Consider the following 24443-nt stretch of genomic DNA (forward strand, 5'->3'; position numbering starts at 1 on the left):
TATTTAGTTTTTTGGATATCTAGAACCACACATTCCTACTGTATTTTTTGGATGGATTCAATCACATGTTGTATCACCCTCAAAGATGTTATTGAATTCGTATTAATGTGTTTCAAACAAAAAATTTAGAGATTTTTTAAGACTAAGAAACTAAAGATGTTTAATGATAAATTTACGCAAATAAAAATATATGATCTGATTTAATCTGATCTAATATTTCTGGATTAAGCATATACATCATACTTGTTTCGATAGGCCAAACTGAACGTGGCCTTAGTATTGAGTGAGATGATTAATTGTTAACGTAAATATGTTGTTTAAGTGAGCAACAATTGGTTTTGTAAGTCTACTGTCTTTGATGTTTACCCGAGCCTGTGTCCGACACGTGTGGGTGGGTGGAGACTCGGACGATGGTTCCATGGGGGCTCGGATTGGTGATGGCTGTAGCCTGTAGGAGTGGCTAGCTGTAGCCTCCGATGTCACTCATGTCGGCTTATACTCTATAGGAGCGACGATTGTTGAGTATAATCCCAACTAGTACTATAATCGTTGAGTAAATTAGTGTGTGCCCTCAAAACAATTAAACGAATTTTCTTTTGAGGATGGAGCAGTAGAGAACTATTTACGCTAATTGAGTATCCTACATAGCTTAACTGTTATTCCGTTGTGCAGCTTTTTTAGGTCCTTTTGTAAAATCATGTCATATCCTTGATTATACACGAACAAAGAGAATACTTTATTCCTTTCAACTTTTTTCACGCATAGTAAGTTAGTAACTGCATTATTGAAGAAGAAATGGACTCATAATTCAACTCGTCACATTGACATTCCTAGTTTTAAGCCTCATATAGTATACACCATATAAGCCAATTTATCAGCCTGAGCAAAAGTACACAAGCAAAGAATGTAATACTCTGACTAAAATAGTACTCTGACTATTTTTAGTTGGAGTAGACCTTGCTTCATAACCAGATTACAGAACACAAGATCTACCAGAATATATATTTGTTCTCACAAATTTACTCAATTGTTTGTTAAAATCTGAGCCTTATGTGATTAATGTAAGTAGGGGGTCTCAATCTGTCATGTTTATGCTACTGATCCCTGCTTAGATCCTTCTGACTTTAGCCAAGCAGTTATCTTTCGGTCTTTTATGTGGTAAGTACTGCACGGCGCAGTCAGGATTTACTACGTCCAGCCTGCAGAACATGGTCTTACTGTAAAAACCAAACATTGTGCATGAAAATAATTCAAAAACTTAACAATCTTCATAATCTGATACCTGTAATTGAGGAGAAAATAGTGAAGAAAAATCGATATTTCTAACTTGGCGAGATCATTTCCAGGACACAGCCTGCTGCCAGCACCAAAGGGAAGAAAAGTTCCTGGTCTAGGGATAAGTCTCTATAGAATATATAACTTCAGTGTTGATCAACAGATTTTGTTGCACATATTTGGCAATAAAGTTAATAAAAAGAAAACGAACGAGTTTGTGTTTGTAACTTACATCCCATCTCGAAGGATTGAACTTCATAGGTTCTGGCCAGGTTTCAGGATCCAAGTGACAAGTTCTAAACCAAACCAATACTTTCCATCCTTTAGGAATCGTATAGCCTGAAATCATCCGAAATTTCTTGTGTTAACTTCGATGCCAAAAACAAACTAAACCAAAACAAATAAGAACCAGAATTATTATGTAATGAGTAAATTTTGAGGACAGTATTTATACTCAAAAGTTTTGAAGGGGAAAACAAAGGTTAAAGCTTTGATGTAGTACAGACCATTCATCTTGACATCTGACAAGGCCTCTCGGAAGACTACAAGTGAGAATGTTAACCACCGAAGTGTTTCATCTACTACCTTGATTTCACGAAGTATATACAATGAATTAGTAAGCTCAAAGATTGCGGGAAAAGGAGATGCAAGCACAATATACATACCTGCGAAAGATAAGTCATCTGTCTGAATTCTTTCAGTGTCAATCTTTTCTGTCCTGCTGGCATATTTTTCACAATCTCTTCTTGTTCAGCCTGGAAAGTTCAGTTTTTGACACATAAATTTGATTTAGCACCTTTATACCATCATGTTTCTGAAGTGAAGTGCAATTCCTTTAAGGGAAGTGCAAGCAGAGAAGAGTTCTTATACCTTGGCTTTCTGCAGAAATTCAGGGTGTTTCTGCAACAAGACAGTAGCCCACATCAAGGTATGACCTGATGACTCGTGTCCTGCGTTCAAGTACATCACTAATAGATCAATGATCTCTTCATCTGTCAATTTTCTTCCGTTCTCATCTTCAACCTCAAGCAAAGCATCCATCATATCTTTCTTGGCCTTGATAGCAACTCCATCCCTTTTTAGTGCCCTTCGTTCATCTATTATAGATTGAAACACTGCTACAAGTCTCTTTCGAGCCTAGTAAAATTCCAACATTTTTTACTACCAAGTCAAAACTCAACTGAAGTTAAATATTGTGTTTGGTGAAGTGTAGTTGTTAAGGTCAAGATAGTATGTTGAAAAGGTTATATGACAACTAATTTTTCCGAACAAGTTCTAAGTGAACATGTATGAAATGAAACAAAAGGGACAAAATCTATGTCACTTATACCTTGAGTGCTTCATGGTAAGCAAAACCAGGGATATTGATCGCCATAGCTCTAACACCGTAGTTGAGTCTTGTGTACTCTCTTTCTAATGCCTCTATTACAGGTTCACTCTCTGAGCTCAGAAAGATATACATAATTATTCTGAAAGTCAACTTCCGAAGCTGTGTAAGAAACTCAATTTCTCCCATCATGCACCAATTTTCTAAAGCAGATTTCACAATGTCTTCTATATATTCGATGTATTCTGATAGAGCTTCATGTCCATTGATGGGAGCAGAGGTTAACCTCCTTAGACGCTTATGCTCTTCATAGGAAATGGACACGAAGGATTTAGTACCGATCAACTTCAAAGTTGAAACAGGCCAACCAGGCTTGAAATGTTCGTCATCATTTAGCACTTTTCTGCATGTTTCAGCTGTGGTAACAATAACACTTGGGTTGCCAAACATGAACGCCTTGTAAATTCCTGTCTTACCAAACCTGCACAAATTTAGTGTATCAGCTTACATTCATCATCATTAAGCTTCTATAAACTATAATCATGTATAATATAGAAAAAATTTCTATTGTTTAAAGGTCACAAGTATCATAAAGTTCAATCAATCCATTTAAATATACATCACGTTGATTCAGAAAGATGATACCCCCTCTGTTTCAATGTATAGTCCATTTTGATATTCGTAAATATAATTAGTTAAATAAATTCGTTCTGAGGGATCCGAACTACATTCATGTAAAACAATTTTTTTCCTTGTTGACATCAATCCTCTTATTGGATTGGTTGTTGAAAACTGTTCTTACAGACTTACACAACACCAAGTCATGGATTCGGAGTAATTCTGGTTTGAGAATGTCAAGTTACGAAGCAATAGATAAGACATGAGACAAACGCTTTCTAATATATTAGTATAGGTCAATACATCCAACTCTAAAATCTAAATCTTACCTCAAAGATTTTATTGGTTCCCTAAATAGGTGTTGGCATTTAGCACAATACAACTTAGAGTGGTCAGAAAAGTAGAGAGGCCCAAAGTGGCCAAAGTTATGAGTTTGATTCGAGGACCCATCAAAGGTTGTCGTCCAGTATGAAATTGCAACTTTTAGGATACTTTCCAATTTAGCAAATTGATTGAAACCCAACATCAATTACAACTTCACTACACAACCCGACATAAAACTTTTGTTGTCATCAACGTTTTGAGGTTAAGGGTATTGAGGCGGTATCTTAAGATTAAATCTCATCTGCATCATTTAATTTGTCGTCCCTTGTGGCTTTCTTTCTCAGACTACGCCTTATCACTCCTCGTCACGACATCCAGTCCACACATAAAGTACAAAGCATAATGACAAATTTTGTGGGAACAAATTTATATTATTTTCTTGATTTATAAGAAGATTTGGACCTATTTTGTCCTTTACCCAAAAAGGGTGAAAATCAATGCTATAAATCTATTCTTATTTCTGTCTTGGTATTTGAGTATTTGGCTGAAATTGCAATAGCCAAACACACACTTATGTGCAGATATATACACTTTACCCTTCACTTAATGTGATTCATATTTGTCCACATCCCTTAAGTTTCTGTTTACTATTTTAAGTGAATTACTTCAAAATATTCTAACAACTTAATTAGAGATATATCTTCTTAATTTTCAGTTTTCTTATTGTTTATGCTAGTAGTGTTGGTACTACATGAATCAATTAACTTTGTTTTATATATATGTATACAAACATTCTTTAACAAGGTTACACGTAACTTAAACTCTATTCTTTTCTACAAATTCTTTGTTGCTTACAAGTACAGAAGTACTCTAAAAATTAGGTATATCCATAACCTCGTAAATGTTTTTTTGTTTGTTCATTACAAATGAACAAAGCCGATCAATAAATAAAATTCCTTGGATACACCTAGCTAGGGAGTAGGGAATATGACATTGTCAATCTATATACCCACTAAATTAAAGCAACCTTAATCTAAATATAAAAAAATAAAAAAAAATAAAAAAAAAACCAAAGTCACTCAAAACTCTTCTTAAAGTGGCGCATTGTTACTAGATAAGACATGATTCACATGAGTCATAACTCATAACACCATTAATCAACTTTAACCATAAAAATTGTTCCTAGTACCACATGAATTTTATTCTTATGGTTCATAGCTAGTAGTGTAACTATGTTTAAGCAAAGTCATTGATACCCAGAAAATGGGTTTAACATATTTCCTAAAAAAATAAAACAACAAAAATAATGCATAAGAAAATTAACAAAACCTCAATGCCATAAGCTCGTTTTGATTTTTTTTTTTTTTTTTTTTTTTTTTTAAAGATGAAGGACCGTACTGAACCAACAATATTAATACTCCGCATTTAATGCTATTACATTCATCAATATTCATCATCGGGGTGACTTATTACGTGTCTCAACCATCAAATAAGCGATCAAACTAGTCTAACCCAAAACATGACACATTTCATGTATCCAATATTACAATACAAAAACAACATGAAGAAAAAAAAAAACAGAGGAAGTGATAAAGAAAAGAACCTGGTAAAGTAAGAGTTGAGAAAAGAATCAGGATTAGCAGACTTGAAAGCTCTGAGAAAAGACCACATATTTCCAATAAATGGCAAACCCAGATCACCTGGTGGCAATTCATGCTTCATATTTCCAAGTTTTGATTCATACACCCAATAATTTACTCTTCTCAACAAGAAATTTACTAACCAAATCATCAACCCAACTAAAATTGAAATTGATATTATTGAAATTATACCCAACTCCATTTTTAAACTTTTTTTGGTCTTAAATCTTCCAAAAAAAAAAAAAAAAAATTGTAAGAAGCAAATTATATTATGAAGGAAAATTATGGGTATTAATAAAAAAAAGATGAAATTTTGAAGTGGGTTTGATTGAAGAAATAAAAGGAGAGGGTGCTAGAAGATGTTGGTGTAGTGTAAGAAAATCTGAAAATGTACTAAAAAAGGAAATAATTTAAGGGGGGAAGAAGAAGGGTTTTTTAGTAAAAAAAGAGTAAAGAGTTTTTTTTTTTTTATTTAAAGGCTAAATTCATTTCATGTATTGTCAGTTGATGAAAAGTAATTTTGTTAATTTTTGTTGGATTGTGTTCAATGTTTTTTCTTTTCCATTTGTTTAGCCTTTTTGGTTTGATGTCGGAGCATAATAGCATATTGTCTTTATGCATTCCCCTTAAAATATTGTTTGTTTTGAATTTAGAAAAACTTTGACATATACTAAGAATTATGATTTTAATATATAAGTATAATCTATGATGTCAACTTTCGTAACTTTTTTTTTTAATGCTATGTTACATTCATTTAATTAAGTGTAGATTCAATTAATTTAATCGAGTATCAAGGAAAGTAAGAAAATGTGAGAAAAATAGGTGAATTCGAGACTAGATCAAACATTTGATGATTGAGCTAGGCTCATGTACTGTCCTTCGGGTTTCAAGCTCAATTTCTCAAGCTCGAGTGAGACTAGGGATGTCAGTGGGGCAGGTCAAGTAGGATACCCCCCCAGTGATGCGGGGATGGGTCTCAGTTTGGCGGGTGGTGGGGCGGGGATGAGGATAAAAACCGTACCCGCCATGGGTGATGGGACGAGGATGGATTTTAAGTTGTACCCGCCCCACTTCGTACCCACTACATCCCCACCTCATACCCATGTACATCTATATACTTTTATACTATTTTATAAAATAATTACGTGAAATAAAATATTAATTATAATACTTTGTACTACACTTATATTATAAACAAAAATGTGTGTAATCTTAAGAATGTTTTTTTTTTAATATTAAAATCCGTATTAATTATGTAGGAGTGTGTATTTGAGAGACGAAGATTAGGTGGATCTTGGGTGGGGATTAGGCGGGTATTTGGTGAGGATGGATATCCGAGTGGGGGTGGGGCGGGGATGGTTTTGGAGTTGTACCCGTCGGGGCGGGGATGGGGATAAATATTAGACCCGCTGCGGGGATGGGGATGAGGATGAAGATGTTTGGTGGGGATGGGAAGGCCAACATCCGCCCCACCCCGCCCTATTGACATCCCTAAGTGAGACTGAGTGGCAAGCTCGAGCTGAGCTAAATTTCTCACGACAAGCTTCGAGCTCGAGCCGAGCCCAAGCTCACCTCTGTCGACCTTGGCCCGAGCCTAGAGAGGCTCGGTGTTGGTCGGCTCGTTAACACCCCAAATTGCAATATCAACATTAATTTAACCATTGTCATTTTTTTTTTTAAAAGAAAAAGGGCACTTTGAAAATACTGTACTCCTTTCCTTTTTATACATTCTTCTCAAATCCAAAAGTCATATTTGGGTCATAATTTTATCAAGATCAACATAGCCTTAGCATATTAGCAAGCAATTCATGGACTAACAGAGTCAAATAATTTGAGATATCGAGGCACACTTATTCACTTAAGGTGGCATGTGGATCGTGTCATGTCGTATTGTAGTTATAGTAGCCTACTTAATAAAATACTTCGTAACTTATAAATAATGCATAATAAAACTGTCACCGGAGATTGAATAAAAAAAAAAAAAAAAAAAAAAAAACTGTCACCGGAGATATGCATGGCATGCTAGCATGACACGTAGGCAGGCCTGGAATGGCCAACGACCATACTTATCTTAAACCAAATCCAATCACAGACTTACTGTCAAACACTTTAATCTTCTCTATGGCACTTTATTTTCTCCACTTAATTACTGAAGGTGGAACAAGGCCTAGACCTCAATGCCCATCAAGGTCCATGAACCTACTTTGGTAGGGATTGAGAATCACTCTATATTGATACATCATTCCACAATTATGCCTTTATTTTTCCACTTCATACAATCAGAATATTTTCAACTTTCCTATCTACTAGATTTCCTCTTTTTACCAACTCCCCAAAAAAAAAAAAAAAAAAAAAAAAAGGTGTAAATTTGGAACTATCTGTTTTGGGCCTGGTCACGCAGCCCAATCTGATCTTGAAACAAAAATCCAGCCAGATCAGAACAAGGCCCAAACACGACCCATGATCAGCTCTAGTTTAGCTCATTTAGTTTGACAAGTATATAGAATGTGTCCTCTTTCATTGTTTTCCGGCTGGTTTATATGGAGTTGTTAACTTTTCTGGTTTACTAGTTACTACCAAGGTAATCTTGCACATCGTTTGCATACATAAGAGACCAGTTCCCAATGATCTTGTGTTGATGTGTTACGAGTTGAGCTCAGTGTTTACATCATCAAAGCGAGCATAAGGCATTTCATACTTGGTCTTATGGCTAATTTAACAGTAATACTCCTTCCATCAGGAAATAAATGTAATGTACTCTTCGTATTAATTATAAAGTTGTTTTAAAGCAGTCGCCTTTTATAAACAGAATTTTTGCATACCGAGTAGTGAAATGCTCACCAAGTGCATTGAGCCTGAGTTGGAGAGCCAAGAAATCTTGTTTACAAGATTAAAGCTCTCGAACAGTATTTCTGGATTCGGAATTGTGACTGCAGTTTCTTTTCAGAACTTGGCAATGCATTTCTTTGATTTACAAGATATCACCTGAGCATTAATCATGAATACATAATTTCAAGTGAGCATATACTAATCCCCTCAAAAAAAAAAAAAAAAGTGAGCATATACTAATATTACATTTGATTATTTGAAGCAAAGAAGGCAATCGAATCATATGCATAAGCAATACATTTTCTTGAATCACTTGTGATTACCAGAACAAAACAGTAAGCAAGCAAGGAAATCCCTACATATTATATATAGCCGGTAACTTACAATTTTCCAACACATCAACAAGTGAGATTAGTATTCTGTTTTCGGTCAGTTATTATAGATCTATATAATACACCATCTTGCAGCTAACCTTTAACTTGAGGTACCGAATCAGCATCAGGTGTTGGGTAGGACAATGAAATTAGTTCAGACCAATAGTCCACGCTACCATCCTTTTCATTTACTGTATTACCCACAGAGGTCACCTTCTCTGAAGAGTGAGGTGAATTAGGGAACTTATCAGGTGAATCAGAAAGCTTATCAGGTAGAGAGTTTGACAAAGCGATGAGTGATTCTCGAGCAAAATCTGCAACGCTATCCTTAGTAGGCATCTTCTCAGCCATCAAATTTTGATACAGTTGTGCTTGTGCTGCAGACATTTCAATAGAACAGATCAGTCCAAGCTCAACCCTTGGTCAATATACGGCAATGAGGCTTTGTTCTTTCAACCTTACAACAATAAGTTTCAAGAAAGATAAGTCAAAAGTTCAAAATAAGGACTAATAATATCAGTTCACATTAGGTTAGATAAGAGCCAATTAGTAAAGATAAGTTTTCATAGGACCACCTAAGTTTAGCCTTCAACTAAAAAAAATCAGCTAAGGAACAAGTAAGCTCAATCAAGGGCTAATTTATTCAGATAATGGGTTCTATAGGTGAATACAACGAAGTTTAAATTATGAATACGCCTACAAGCTTTCAGATTAAGAACAGTTGGAGCCTACAAGCCTTGAATGGACTAAGAAATTCGATGGAACATAATCGATGTTAATAATGAATGACTAGATTCTGGTTCATAGACACATGATCCGAATTACAGGCAAAAAATGGATAATGGATAGCACAAATCTTCAACGGCACATACATGGCAGTGATGGCACAAGATAGGCATACAGATAAGATGCAGGCATACAACCACCCACTAGTCACAACTCACAAGTTGTTTAGATTTTTACACACTAGTGTAAACAACAAAGCACCTTAAGTAACAACTTGCAGATACTAATTGAAAAGTGCAGAGTTGAGATTGACAACCATCTAAACTACCTTTGAGGTAGTCCTACTAACATTCCAGCTCATGTATAGCCAAAATTAAACTCGGTATCATAAGCCTAACTACGACAATGCAACCAGTCACTTCACAGAAGTTGCCAACAATTGGCAATAATTCACAAGTAGATGGGAGGGAAATTTGCTTATGTAATATCCGTTCGTTATAAGAAGAATCGATAGTCAATTAGTCATATTATCCAACTCCTCATAATAAATTACATGACACGACTTTACTAAAAGACCTAAGAAATTGGATGACAAATTGGAAAGCCAAATCACAAACTTTTTATTTTTTTATGAGTCAACTTTTTCCAAACATTCTTCTCATTTAACTTGTGAATATGATCAAATATCGACCATAAGTATTAGACAGGATTTAATTTCTTGTGCAGATTATAGCAATTGAGTCATAAATTCTTGTTGATCATATACCAAAATCTTGAATTAGACTCATTCAAAACCCACCAAACCCTTCAACATTCTTGGTGTGATTGTGTCTCCTTCCTTACCAAACACTTTTACTTAAATGGGAAATACCCATTAGCTAAATGTGATAAAAACACCATAATCATCCATTACCACATTTTAAAAGAATTCATAAACTTCTTCAATAATCCACAATTTTAATCCCAAGATCAATCATCTTTTTCTTTTTCAATATTAGCACATTACTAAATTAAACAGCAATTAATATCCATTCAACAAATAATTACATGAAAAAAAAAAAAAAAAAAAAACGACCATAATAAACCCAAATAAGTTAATTCATTAAAAAGCCTCCATTTTTCAATTATTTATCATAACTCTTTGATTTCCTATTTGCAAACTAACTCAATGAGAAAAATCTGTAATTTGTTCATTTCTTTCAATCTAAAGGGTCAGATAAAGTAACAATTTCAACATTTGTTCATTGAGCATAAATGGAAGAAACTTTTCACATAGCAAAAATTAACTAATTTCTTTTCACCAATTTATAGATTTTAGCAGAATATGTCCCAACAAAACAAAGAAAATATAATAGAACCAAAATCAAAAGTAAGAAACAACAAAACCCCATGAATTTAGAAGAAAAATCAATCTTTTTACAACCCATTAAAGAGAAAGAAAGAAGGGTAAACATACCTGTAGTAAAGGTCAATGGGAAGAACAGAGAAAGAAAGAAAGAAAGAAGAAGAAATAAAAGAGAGGAATATGGGAAGGATGTGAGGAGATTGGTTATTTGTAGCGTGGCACACGTGATTTTCTTCCAATTTTAAATTAAGACTATTTGATTTTTGGTCAAATATTTGGCAAAATTTTTATCAACTTGAATGAATAGTTTACCGATTTTAACAGCTAATTTTTGCTAATATTCTACTTGTATTAATTTTAATATGGTATGGAGAAGTATCGTAGCGGAACAAAATGTGGTACTAGTCAAGTGGTCATCTTGGACGAGCTTCGCGAAATTGGCTTTTTTTATATATAAATAAAAAAAATTGAAATTGAAATGGAAAGTAAATGGAAATATCGTGATCTTTAAAATGCCTCATTAGGATTATAATAGGATTTAATTACAAAATATTGACACAATGCAATACTCTCTTTGTATTAAAATGATGTTGTATTGATAACATAATTTCATAACACAAACTTTTAAATAAAACGGATGTTCAGTAAATTACTGAACATCCATTATAAAGTGACAATAAAAGGCGTAAAAGTTACACTAAAACGTACAAAAGTTACTCTGACATATATAAGAGTTATTTATGCTTCATTGATAAATTTGACATTAGTGATACTAAATTTGACAAAAGTGACACTAAATTTGACAAAAGTGAACTCGATGTACAATAAATTACTGAAAACCGGGTGTATACAAAAGTGATTGATTTCATAAAATATAGAAAGGTCTTTTTTTTTTCTTTTTTTAACAGGTGAAAGGTCTATTTTCATTTATAGGTAACATGTCAATTACTCGTATTTTATAAAAACTAAAAATAAAAAATGTATTAATTATTTTGAAATAGAGTAACTCGAGTATAAATTTACTCGTCGGTAAAATCTAATTGGGTAACAAAAAAGACAAAATGCAAGTTGCAACATGCAAGGTTAAGGAAAGGACAAATATTGGTTAACCCACTAACCATGGTTGGTTTTAAGTTTATTTACTACACCAAACAAAAGTGTAATTAGGCTTTCTATTTTAAAATTTGGTACGGCTTTGGACAGTTGAGCTTTGGATAAATTATTCAACTTTCCACGTAGATTCCAACAAGGATACTTTGTTATTTTATGGTAGATTGTGGAAGGGTGGGACCCAATGATTGGGCAATTTTTAAGGCAAAATAATTAAATTTTGAATTAAAGCCATTTCTAAAATAAAATAAAATAAAGTATTTTACGCTTGGGTTACTTGATTGGGTCATGTTTGAATGTGAGCTGTGGGTTGGCCTAGCAAGCCAATGATTCTTAATGGGCCGGTCCAAGATATAGTCCATTGATTTTGTATCATGCTGTTTGTAACATACTCATCTTCTCTGTCTCTCCGATAGTGTCTACTAGGTTAAAATCCCATGCAATGCACGGTGGTTAAATAATTTTGACAATTATATATAACAAAATATAAAGTATAAAAAAGATATTCAAAGATATTTCATTTGAGTATATATGGAATATGATTGTCAAACTGGAAGGAAAATATACAACGCATAAATAGTTTACTTAAAGATTTTGCAAAAAAAAAAAAAAAAAAAAAAAATAAAAAAAAAATAAGCGAAAAAGGCGGGAAAATTTTTCACAAGGTAATGACAAGTGTCATGGAAGGATTTGCTTTTAGTATAGGTTAATTGATTGATTGATTGATTGATGATTGATTCCAAATTTCTAATGCACACAAATCATGAAGTCATGCTAACCCTAACAAAATTTAATATGTTTCTAGTCTTTCTACACTGCACGGTTTTGGGGTAACTTGACTGCTTGAGAATGCATATTAGGAAAGTGGTTTCATTTTTTAACTAGAGGTGTCAAACTTGACTCGATGTCTCGATCAACCCGATTCAATACCGACCCAAATATTATCATTTAAGTGTCAACCCATATAGACATAATAATTTAGCATGACTCAAATTTAAAATTATACTCGACCTAACCTCACCGAACTAAACCTAGACATTTAAGCTTGTTTGGCATCGTTTTTTGTTTTTAAACCATAAACCAAAAACAGGAAACAAGAAAAAATGTTTCCACTTTTTTGTTGTCAATTTTCAAAGTTATCATGATTTTAATAAGTTTGACTAATTTTTAATTCATTATTTAACACATATCGTAAGATTTTGAAAAACAAAAAACTAAAAAACTGAAAACCACAATGATGCCAAATGAACCCTGAATTGACACCTCTAGTTTTTTAACCCACAATGTAAGGCCCTGTTCTCTTCACCTTAAAAAAATAATATTAAGTAAAAATAATTTCAGTTCAGTAAAAATAAGTTCAGTTCAGTAAAATTAATTTCAGTTCTGTAAAAATAATTTCAGTTCAGTAAAATTCAGTTTTCTTGAAGAAGAGTTTTAATAGAAAATCAGTAAAAATAATTTCAGTTCAGTAAAAATAATTTCAGTTCAGTTCAGTAAAAATAATTTCAGTTCAGCAAAATTAAGGTGAATCAAACAAGGCCTAACAATGAAAATATAATGTATAGCTTAGTAGTTAGTACCATGATACTATGATAGTATTTTTGTAAATTAATGTTTTAATATTTTACAAGGTAGGACAATTACAATTATTTTACCTTAAAATTACCTTTTCTCTTATAGAAAACATTAAGGCAATAGAAGATTACTTTTAAAAATCTTTTAAAAAAATATGGTAGAACGAACGTATGTATGTAGAAGTTTAACTATTCCATACTTCTTATTTCCTTTATTATTAAGACAACGCAAAAAAAAAAAAAAAAAAAAAAAAAAAAAAAAAAAAAAAATTACTTGCCAAAATATGAAGACGGTTACCTTAATTATATCATTTTTTTTTGGAACATCTATAAATTTTCCACTAATTAGTAAAATAAATTTTCACTATTGCTTATAATATGCAATTTTGAAGATATACGAGATTCTGCTGATCTTTTTATGACATTTATTAAGATTTCCTATGCTTTTTATTTCTTAATTCGACCGTGTTTACTTCTTATATACATATTGACATATATTGAATTAATAAGACATATAGTAAGTAACTAAGTACATAAATTTAGGAAATTTTAAGTTTCCTTACTATTAAAGTCGGTCAAGAGTATGTACATTTTAGGTAATTAGGGTTGTAATAGAGTCTTATAAATAGGACTAACACATCAATCAATTTTTTTATCTTCAACTTATTCTTACACATTTTGTCCTACAATTTCATTAAAAAAATAAAAATCAAGAATTTTTTAATTGAATTACAAAAAATGGCAGAAAGTGAGTTTTTCATCATGTTGGTCGTTGTGATTGCGTTTTGGGTATTTATGCGTATAGCTTTGCCGCCGTTCCCGGCTCCGGGGCCGTTTATGCTATTCATCATTGCACTGATTTTCGTCGGCGGGATGCTTGGTTTTGTTTTCTTTACATCATAATGTTCAATGGGTCGTTCGTTCGTTAACAATCTAAACAAAGATCGATTGAGTTTCTATCTATTATGGTTACGTTAAATGGAGGCAAATTTTGTTAGGTTATTTTTAAAAAGTTATAATTCTAGTGTTTTGTATTACGTAATTTTTCAATCTATTAATAACTAAATATTGCATTTTATTATTACGTTCTAGTTTGAGTGTGTTACTAATATTATATTATGTGGGATAGTTTCTTATTTCTCCTTGTTACTCCGTATATGTTTTTCTACATTATCCTTTTTTTTTCAACATAGGTAATGCCGCAATGTTATACTACTTCCGTTACATATTAGTTGCAACTTTGGGCAATATTTGTGAGAGATAAAATATTCCAAAGTTGCAACTAATATGTAACGGAGGTAGTACATACTAAAATTATTTCTTATAAAGGCCTTAAAATGATTAAATTGTCTTTTTGACTCTAATCTCACTCCTCTCTACCTTACACTCTAATGTTCTATAACCAATATTCTTCCATTGTTCAGAAAAATAACTATCTAAAAAAATACACATTTTTTTTTACAATGATGATGTTTGAATTAAAAAAAAAAAAAAAAATAGCCATACAATTGAGTAATTTTCATCAATGATTTAATTATGTTATTATTGTAAAAGATTATTTTTGTTTATTTATTACCGACTTATTATATAATTACTACTCCATATATGCCAATTACTCATGAAAGTTGATTGCATATATATTAGTTTCCTTTTTGTGTTTATTTTACGTTTACTTCCTTACTCCCTTAGAATGATTGTTAATTAGTTGTTGTAAAAAAAAAGAAGGAAAAGTTGACAAAATAACTTTCCAATTTTCATAAAATAATCCCAACTTTAGATTACACTGAAATAATTCGATGGGGTATTCTTTTTCTTCAATCCCAAATACTGGTTATCGGTTGAATGGTTTTTTTTTTTTGGTTAAAGTAACACGTGTTAAAAAATATTTAATAAAAAAAAAACAAAAACACAAAAAAAAAAAAAAAACAAAATTAAAAAGAAAAAACCACCCAGCCAAAACCCACCACTCTAACCACCCGGCAAATTACCAGCCCAGCCACCTCCCTTGTCGGTCGGCCTTCTGTCCCCCACCACTAGAGTCGCCGCTCCAAGTTGACACGTGTCAAGTCCTGATTGATCTAAGTAAAATTGATGAAAGTTGAGATTATTATTACAGTTTCTTTATTTTGTACAAGCTAATTTCCTAATTTTATATTAGGTCGGACAAACTAAAAAAAGAAACATGAATATACAATTCTTCTATTCCAAATTAATTTTGCACCATTCTTATTGAACTGGAGGTGGCACATCTATGGTGGTTGACAGATGGTCTGGGGGTGTTTGATCACATTTAAAACAATTTATTTATCACATTTAAAACAAATTACTTCGTATTTATCAGCCAATAAATTACAAATTAAAAATTAGATGGAAATAATGGAATGCATAATTGATAATTTAATGTTATCCATTCAAGTTCCGTATTACATGCATTCAATTAGAATTGCAAGTTTAATAACCAGTGCATAATTTAGCATCTTATCAATTTTAAGCTCCTATATATAATTAAGAAAGCGTAGTTATCTTCCCTATTAACGTAGATTTTGATTTCTAAGTACATTAACTACTTTGTTCATAAATTATAATTGACCAATCAAGCTACCAAAAGAAGTGAGCACAAAATGCAGGCCGTAAAAGAGAAAATTCAAGATATAAGTTCCATGCGCAAAGCAAAAGCCGAAGCCAAGGAAGAGGAAAAGGTATGCAAATTTTCGCATTGGGAAAATTCTCATAACATTGCTAATGCGGCGTTACAATTATATGTATAGAATTAAAATTGACCAATTAACCTTTTGTTTTAGATTAATTTGATGTGTATATGCATGATGACATAGTATGCTTATGTGATGAATCCTTCTACGATAAATTAAAATAACGTGTGCAATAGCTAGCTAGGCATAAAAAAAAAGGATATAAGTGGTCTTACGATTGTTATTCATTGGCTTTAATATGTAACCTAATCAGATTTTAGTGTCATAATTTGTCGTTTTTATTTAAACTTGAGATTTGATAATGCAGGATGAGATAGAGATAGCGCAAACAAGAAAGGATATTGCAAAAGAGGTAAGGAAGGCAAAAGAAGCTGAAGCAGCCATGGATTTGCATGTTGCCAAGGCAGATGAATTAGCCGAAAAGGAGATGTCTAAGCATATTGCTAACCAACATGATGAACAACACCATTAATATTATCCCACGTGTATACTTAGTCATAATTAATTAAGTACTCCAAATTAAAACTTAGTCATAAACAATAATAAGGTATAGATATATGATGATTTTGAATTTTGCATTTTGATTGGTTAAATGTTGGAATGTTGAAATGTTCTACATTTTGATTCCTAGTCATTGTTACTATATTGCAATTTTGAAAATAACTTTTAGTACAGTTGATTTATTCTAAATATACAATCTACTTTTTTCGTAAAAAATAGAAGAAAATACAAGATAAGTAGATTGTTTATTCAATCATGTTGATTGTATTTCAATTTTATCACTAAAATGTAGGGATGGCAATCCAGTCCGAATCCGACCCTACTCTGCCCCGATCCGAGGTAAAAAATCCGCTCCGAGTCCGAGAAAAAAGTAATCCGAGTTCGACTCCGTTAAAATAATCCGACTCCGAGTCGGAGGAGGGTCGGAGTCGGATCCTAAAAAAAATCCGAGAAAAAAATCCGACTCCGACAAATGTCCGACCTTGACGGATTATCCGACTCCGACTCCAATAGATAGTGGATTTTTGTGTGGGTCATTGTGGCATTGGGTGTGGGTTGTCAAGGCCCAAATAGCCCAACATCTCAAAGTATATTAAATAATGTAAAAGAAACTCGGAGTCGGGTCGGATCGGAGTCGGAGTCGGAGGTCGGATATTGAAGTCGGAGTCGGAGTCGGATTTCGAAGTCGGATGTCGGAGTCGGAGTCGGATTTCGAAGTCGGATGTCGGAGTCGGAGTTGGATGTCGGATTTAACATCCGACTTCTTGTCGGATCGGAGTCGGATTTAGCATAATCCGCTCCGAGTCCGACACATTGCCATCCCTACTAAAATGTCATTTGATGTGTAAGATCGATTTATTTATTAATCAAGGAGATTCCTCGGCAAATCTCCATTTAACAATGAGCAACACATCAATCAATTACATAATACTAAAGGCAAAACTAAAGGGACACTTGTCAGCATATTATTACAAGTTTTCCCTCCAAAATTAATTGTTACATAAAAAGAAAGTTTCTACAATTGTACCTAAATTATGACTTTTACTTTATACAAAATCAAAAATAAATTTTCTTAAAATCAGATAACCCATTATAAATATTACATATATGTGTTTAATTATATTCTTTTGCATATATAATATATTTAATTTTTAAAAATATATTTCATTCTTTTTAATATTAGGTGAATCTACTCATAATTTATATACATCACCATTATTTTTGGTCAAATTTATTGTCGTTATAAATATTTAGCAACCGTGCATGCGGGTTTTAATCTAGTATTATATATAAGAGAATAATGTTTCGTAACTACTTTATGAAGGCTTAACCCATAGTCAGTGCAGCCTCTACGCCTACAAAGGGCTCAAAAACTAAAGAGACCTCAAATATGTCTTAAGATACATACTTGTATACGTTGCGCTAATTGTGTACATTTGACAAAGTGGGACATTGGTAAATGCATGTGATAGCTAACTTAAGAGAGGCCAGTAATGCTTCGTGATTACCCACAATTATCAACAACAAAAAGGAGGTAAGTAAACGAGCTAACTAGAAGAAGAAATAGAAAAAGATGCATACACACACACACACAAAAAAAAAAAAACCCATGAGTTTGTGTGCGTAACTAGGCTATGGAAAAAAAAAACACTAACAACTACATATAGATGGTGCATTCTATTCATCTGATTTTTACTTATCTGAACTAATCTTAACTTCTGATCTTATATGAACTTATTAGCCCTGATTAGAACTTATTTTAGTTATAAATTGAACTTGGGTAGCCTTGATTAACCCTTATCACAACTAATCTGATCATGAAGCTATCTTATCTAAACAATGGATGATGGTATACAAGCATCTTATTTTGTGGAATGCTCTCTCAAACACTCTCACTCCTTAAAACCCTAGAAAATGGGTTTAAATTTGTCAAGACGGTAAAAAACTAGCTACGAAAGGGTACTTATATTTATAACAAGCATTATTGAACTGGAGGATTCGCAATGTGTGCTTGTAAAATTGGGTCATTATAGACGCGTCTAATCTGACACTGACCTCCTAAAGGTTTCGATATCTAAAAGTTGGAGCAACATGGACAAATCTTCAAGAACAACACGTCCTTGCCAGGCTCAAACATGGACTTATTACTCAAAATCATCCAATTTCCAGTTTTTATCTTTAAATTTTATATTCATCACGAACATACTTCATTATGTAAGGGTGCATCTAATGACTTTGCAACATCATTCCACTTTATAACAAATCCAATTGGACACAATATTTATAGGCCTGTTTTAATTTACTGAATTAAATTGTTTATGAGAGAAATAAATTAGAAACTGAACTGAGCTGAACTGAACTGAGCTAAACTGAACTGAGCTAAACTGAACTGAACTGAACTGAACTGAACTGAAATTAAGCTGAAAAGAGAACAGACCTCAGACCGTACATATGGCCTTTGATTCTCCATGTAATTATCACTTTTTAAACTTGTGTACAACAAGTGTACTCCCTCCGTCCCTAAATTACATTCCTCTTTCTAGCATTTATTCCTCACATAAATACATAATAGAGAGAAAGAGTAATATAATTTAAGGACGGAGGGAGTATTCGACATCTATGTCAATTTAATTTCTTCTCCTCTTGCTTGGGTAGGGGAACAAAATTGATACTTGATTGACTTCAATTTTTAGGGGTTTTAACCGAAACAACGTCATCCACCTCCCTAACCGAGCGTTCTTCCGCTCCCAAACCCCCCCACGTCTCAGTCTTCCCCGATAATGGCCCACCGCCGCCATTAACACCCCACCTCCATTACCTTCTTCAGTATTACATTCACTCCAAATTTGGGTTTCAAGGTATGCTCCCAACAATCTATCTCAATCCCATTAAATTCATGATTCTTTACTTGTAATTTCTGCCAATTAATAAGTTTCAATCGAAAATTTTGATCCCCATTTTCCCCAAATTAGCATGAACTTACAAGATTGTGAATAACCCTTTTTTGATTTTGAATTCAAGATCTTATATTAGCGATGATTCAAAGATTTTGTCTTTCATTTCGACCCATTCGTCGATTTTCTGTAGTTGGTCGTAATCTTTCTTGTTCATCCTTTAACGCCATTGATACGCCTACAACTAGCAATTCGAGTAGTTATGTTAGCAGTAATCATGATATTAGTAATGGTAGTAATTGTAGTGTTAATGCTAATTCAAGGATTCAACCTAAGTTGGAAGAACCAGCTCTTATTAAGCTTAAGAAAGAGAGAGACCCAGATAAGCTATTTAAACTGTTCAAGGATAATGCTCACAATCGTCTTGTTATTGAAAACAAGTATGCTTTCGAGGATACGGTTTCGAGGTTGGCTGGTGCTAAGAGATATGATTACATTGAGCATTTGCTTGAGCATCAGAAGTCCTTGCCTCAGGGTAGGAGGGAGGGTTTTATTGTTAGGATTATAATGTTGTATGGAAGGGCGGGTATGGTTAAACAAGCTGTCGATACGTTCTATAATATGCATTTGTTTGGATGTAAAAGGACTGTAAAATCAGTCAATGCTGCCCTGAAAGTATTGAGTCAGACCCACGATTTGGAGGCTATTAATTCGTTCCTTATGAATGTGCCTTGGAAGTTTGGGGTTCAGCTTGATGTGATTTCAGTTAATATTGTGATTAATGCTTTTTGTGGGATGGGAATATTGGATAAGGCTTATTTAGTAATGGTAGAGATGGAAAAGGCGGGGATAAAGCCTGATGTTGTTTCGTATACGACTCTTATATCAGCTTTCTACAAGTATGGTCGTTGGGAGATTGGAAATGGACTGTGGAATCTCATGGTTTATAAGGGATGTTATCCTAACATTGCTACGTTTAATGCTAGAATCCAATTTTTAGTAAGTAGAGGGCGAGCATGGGAAGCAAATGACTTGCTGGGCTTGATGGAAAGTATAGAGATTCAACCAGATGAAGTTACTTATAATTTGGTAATCAAGGGATTTTGTCGGGCTGGGTTTTTTGATATGGCCAAAAGGATTTTCTCGGCCTTACATGGCCGGGGTTATGAAGCTAATGCTAAAATTTATCAGACTATGGTACATTACTTATGCATGGCAGGAGATCTTAATAGTGCATATTTCATGTGTAAAAAATGCATGAAGAAAAACTGGACTCTGAATGTAGACACCATTTGTACATTACTTAAGGGTTTAAAGAGTATTGGAGAAGTAGATAAGGCTGCAATGATATTTAATTTGGCTCAAAGAAGACATCCTCCTTTTCCTGCGAGGCAGCTAGATGCTTTTAAAGCTATATTAGCAAGGAGTTGAAATTTGATAGGTTGAAGTGCTCATATCATATCATCTTCCTAAGCTATATTGGCTGGTTGGTGTATTTACTATCTTTGGTATTGAGAATTTGAACGGCATGAGACATTGTATGGATCAGGCATCCAAGGGACAATAAAATTATGTTCTTTGTGTCCTATAGCTTTTGATGAACTGGCCGGGGATGTTGCCTCCCAATTGTGGTAAGTTGCTCCTTGTCTTCAATCAACAAATTTCTCTCCATTTTCTTTTTTCTGCTTGTATAAATGATTGCATGACATACACATAACTTGCTAGCTGTCTCCGTTTCAAACAGGATAAGACAGTCTATGTAACTTGTTTTTGCACTAGAAAGTGGCTTCTTTCTTGTGAAATTGAGTATTCAGTGTGGCTGGGGTGCATTTTCTATGCTCTTAGACTCTTTTGAAACACTAGCAAAATTTATGTGTGATCTTTGAAATGAAACGGTGAAGAAAGGTATTGCTAATGCTGTTCTAACTTTGGTCTCCTATGGGTGATTTGGTTGATAAGGATTGATAGAACCTTTTGTAATCGGGCGACTTATTAAGATTTCTTTGTTAGGTTGTGGAATTAGCTGCATAATTTAGTGTACAAAGAGATTTGACAATTGAGTGCTTTTTTTTTTTTTTTTCCCCCTTCTACTTGACCACCTTTATCTAGGTTAAATTGCTCCTTGTGTTCCAAAGTGCCCTAGTTTGATTTTCAGGGATGTAATCAGACATGTTGACCTAAAATTTCTTTAGAAAATAAAGTGGAAAATGGCTGTGCATATTAGAGAAGTCCAAATCTGAGAGAAAACATTGGTTAATGATGCATGTTAGAGACTGCAAAAACTTGGCTTGGACAAACTCTTTGGAGAGGACTCAGAGGAGGGTATAAGAAGCCACTTTATAAAATACTTTCATTGTAACCATATTGTTGCACACTTACACTAGTCCAGCCATCTTAGCCACCTAAGTGAAAATCAATGATGTCTCATGTTTTTTCTGGATAACTTGATGTAGTGTTTCCTAGGTGTTCAATACTCCCTCCGTGTTTTTTTTTAGTGTTACACTTTGATTGACTCATAGTTGTAGGCAATTTAATTGACTTAAACAAAATAAGAGGTAAGTGGGGTAGTTGGAGTATTAAAAAATTGTAAAAGAAAGATAGTGGGGTTAATAGTTTATTAAAAAGGAATGAATGCGAGAGGAAAGAAATATAATATATATATATAGGGGAAGGCTCTTGTGAGAATTTTTCTTATGTGAGAATTTTTCATATGTGAGAACACTCTTTATGTTCTAAATTTTTACTCGTATGTTCTAAATTTTAAATCTGATGTTCTAAACTTTTCCTTAGGTGTTCTAAATTAAATCAAATGTTCTAATTAAGTACTCACATGTTCTAAACCATAAATTAGTTAAGTTTGATGTCATAAATTTTAAATAACTTGTTCCTAAATTTTAACTTATATGTTCTAAATTTTAAAACGTGTGTTCTAAGATTTTTAATTATATGTTCCAGATTTTAAAGCGTATGTTCTATTTTTTTTTTTACACGTATGTTCTAAATTCTTTACTCACACTTTCTATATTTTATATCAGTTTGTTCTAAATTTTTATTCACATGTTCATAATTTTAAGTCAGATGTTCTAAATTTTACTCATATGTTTAAAATTTCATAACGCAAATTTTTTAAATTTTTAATCACTTGTTCTAATTCTAAAATCAGATGTTCTAAACATATTAATTAATCACACAAATATTCTAATTTATTACTCATATGTTCAGAATTTTAATTTGAGTCACATGTTCTAAATTTTAACTCGCATGTTCTAAATTTTTACTCACATGTTCTAAAATTTTACTCATATGTTCTAAATTTTAAATCAGTTCTCATATAAGTATGAATTCTCACATATGGACCTATTCTCACATATAATATTAAAATGTAGATTTTTGCCAAAAAAGAAATGTAACACTTAAACAAATAGGGCCGCATTTGATAAGTGTCACGCTTAAAAAGACACAGAGGGAGTAGGATTTGTCTCATATGGTCGTTGTCAATTTTCTTTATCTGGAGTTGTTATTACTTGGTATGAGTGACTGCATGATCTGCACCTTCATTGATAATGAACCTTTAATTAGTGCTGTTTATTATGAGCTCAGCCATCTTAGCCACCTAAGTGAACATCAATGATGTCTCTTGTTTTTTTCTGGATAACTTGATGTGGTGTTTTCTAGGTGTTCAGTAGGATTTGTCTTCATATGCTTGTCGTCGATTTCTTTATCTGGGGCTGTTTCTTATGAGTGATGCAAGGTCTGCACCTTCATTGATAATGAACCTTTAATTAGTGCTGTGTAAATTGATTGGAGCATTACGCTATCTGTTGTGGACTTGTGGAGTGTTGATGCTTTCGTTTTTGAAAAAAACAAACCAAGTCCCTATAAGACTTCTTATAAAAACTGGTTTTCTCTATTGCAGCATGAAGGATGTATATAGACAGGAGCAACTTCAGAGGGTGTAAAGTGATTCCAGAAAGCCCTCTGGCAGTCCAAGAATGAAGTTGATAATAATGGATACCACTGTCAAATTGCTGCCCTTTTTCTGCTTTTGGTATTACCGGGAAGAAAGTGAGTTTGAAAATTATAATTTGGGTTTCATTAGTTCTTTATTCCTATTTAATGTTGAGGATTTTAAGATTACAACTGATACAGATAGCTACACTGTCTTTCAGGAATCCCCTGTTTTGCAGAACTCAAAGCTGCCTGTGGCATCAGTCTCTCATTTTTCTCCCGTGAGAAGTTTTAGCGTTCTTTTTTGGCTTTTTTGAGGCAGTTTTACCTATAAGCCTCAAATGGATAGGGTATTTGAGCACAACTTTGAGAAGCTTCAAAGTTATCAATTCTTTAATTCATTTATAGATCAATTATTCTTAAAAATTGGTATACAATGGGGAAATAAAATACGCCTCTCTGTAATTCATTCCACTCTATAGTTGATTTTTCAAGCAATAAAAAAGTTGCATTTGGTCTAAGAATTTCTATCTCCTTTTCACATCTCTCTTCTGCTGTGTTACCGTCTCTTCTTGTCAGTCACTCAGTTGTCACCCTACTGAATGCTCATTATGACAATATCAGAAGCTTGAATTTGATGCTTCTAAGGTAGTTCCGTAGTTGAATAAGTGTTTGTTGGGTCAATCAGTCAAACATGTTTTATCTTCTCCTTGCATATGTTCAGGTTTGGAAGTTTGTCTTCATGTTATCGTCAATTTCTTATGTAATGCATCCTATTGCCACTTGCAAGTTACTTCATACACGAAAATTAAATAAATGAGTGTGAGCATATGCTTTATTAAGTTTCTTGATGAACATATCATGTTTCATGCTGTTGTTCCAAACATGACTGCTTACACTGTAACATGCCCAGAGATTGACTCATGCCCCTTTTATGTTGCTTTTGATTTGTGAGTTCCTTAGCTACCACAATTCTTTATTTGTACATCTGGAAGATGGACATATCGAAGATTGACTATATTTGGATATGTGTCTGTATTGTTTATGTGTGCCTGATCAAGCTGGACATGCTGGGTAGCTGGAGTCTGAACTGTGTTCAATTCTGCTAGTCAGGAACTCAGGGTACTTGGCTTTGACTTTTAGAGCACCTATCACTTGGTCAGCTTCCAATGCATTGATACGTTCATTCTGTATATTATGATACATCCTTTCTGTTTAGCTCTATTATCTGCCATGCTTTTCTTCAG

The 24443-nt window shown here is 33.3% G+C and overlaps 2 protein-coding genes and 1 long non-coding RNA gene across 4 annotated transcripts; 1 reads left to right on the top strand and 2 right to left on the bottom strand.

Moving 5' to 3' along the window:
* Positions 1-828: 828 nt before the first annotated feature.
* LOC145613221 (ent-kaurenoic acid oxidase 1-like) lies at positions 829-5420 on the bottom strand. Its single transcript, XM_081668282.1, has 8 exons — positions 5148-5420; positions 2606-3083; positions 2146-2412; positions 1941-2030; positions 1782-1860; positions 1508-1614; positions 1283-1404; positions 829-1199 (listed from the first exon to the last, which is right to left on the bottom strand). Exons 1-8 carry the CDS (start codon positions 5384-5386, stop codon positions 1109-1111), a joined length of 1473 nt encoding a protein of 490 aa, XP_081524408.1. The 5' UTR covers positions 5387-5420; the 3' UTR covers positions 829-1108.
* Positions 5421-8185: 2765 nt separating this feature from the next.
* Positions 8186-10809, bottom strand: LOC145614731 (uncharacterized). 2 transcript variants are annotated; one of them, XR_014107142.1, is made up of 2 exons: positions 10570-10809; positions 8186-8764 (listed from the first exon to the last, which is right to left on the bottom strand). It is a non-coding gene; the product is annotated as an uncharacterized LOC145614731 (long non-coding RNA). The 2 variants fall into 2 exon arrangements; XR_014107141.1 differs by having other exon boundaries at positions 8186-8844.
* An 8256-nt stretch (positions 10810-19065) lies between these two features.
* LOC145615239 (uncharacterized) lies at positions 19066-23689 on the top strand. Its single transcript, XM_081670305.1, has 3 exons — positions 19066-20879; positions 23165-23313; positions 23418-23689. The coding sequence occupies exon 1, from the start codon at positions 19390-19392 to the stop codon at positions 20677-20679; it is 1290 nt and encodes a 429-aa protein (XP_081526431.1). The 5' UTR covers positions 19066-19389; the 3' UTR covers positions 20680-20879; positions 23165-23313; positions 23418-23689.
* Positions 23690-24443: the final 754 nt, after the last annotated feature.

This window comes from Chenopodium album, chromosome 25 (genome assembly GCF_948465745.1).
Source record: "Chenopodium album chromosome 25, dcCheAlbu1.1, whole genome shotgun sequence".
Classification (NCBI taxonomy): Eukaryota; Viridiplantae; Streptophyta; class Magnoliopsida; order Caryophyllales; family Amaranthaceae; genus Chenopodium; species Chenopodium album.

Excerpts from the sequence above, each read along its gene's own strand:
- LOC145615239 (XM_081670305.1), top strand. The coding sequence starts at position 19,390 with ATGATTCAAAGATTTTGTCTTTCATTTCGACCCATTCGTCGATTTTCT.
- LOC145613221 (XM_081668282.1), bottom strand. The coding sequence starts at position 5,386 with ATGGAGTTGGGTATAATTTCAATAATATCAATTTCAATTTTAGTTGGG. Across the intron at positions 2,031-2,145 it reads AATTTCTGCAGAAAGCCAAG|GCTGAACAAGAAGAGATTGT; the intron begins GTATAAGAACTC and ends TGAACTTTCCAG. Across the intron at positions 1,615-1,781 it reads GTCAGATGTCAAGATGAATG|GCTATACGATTCCTAAAGGA; the intron begins GTCTGTACTACA and ends GGATGATTTCAG.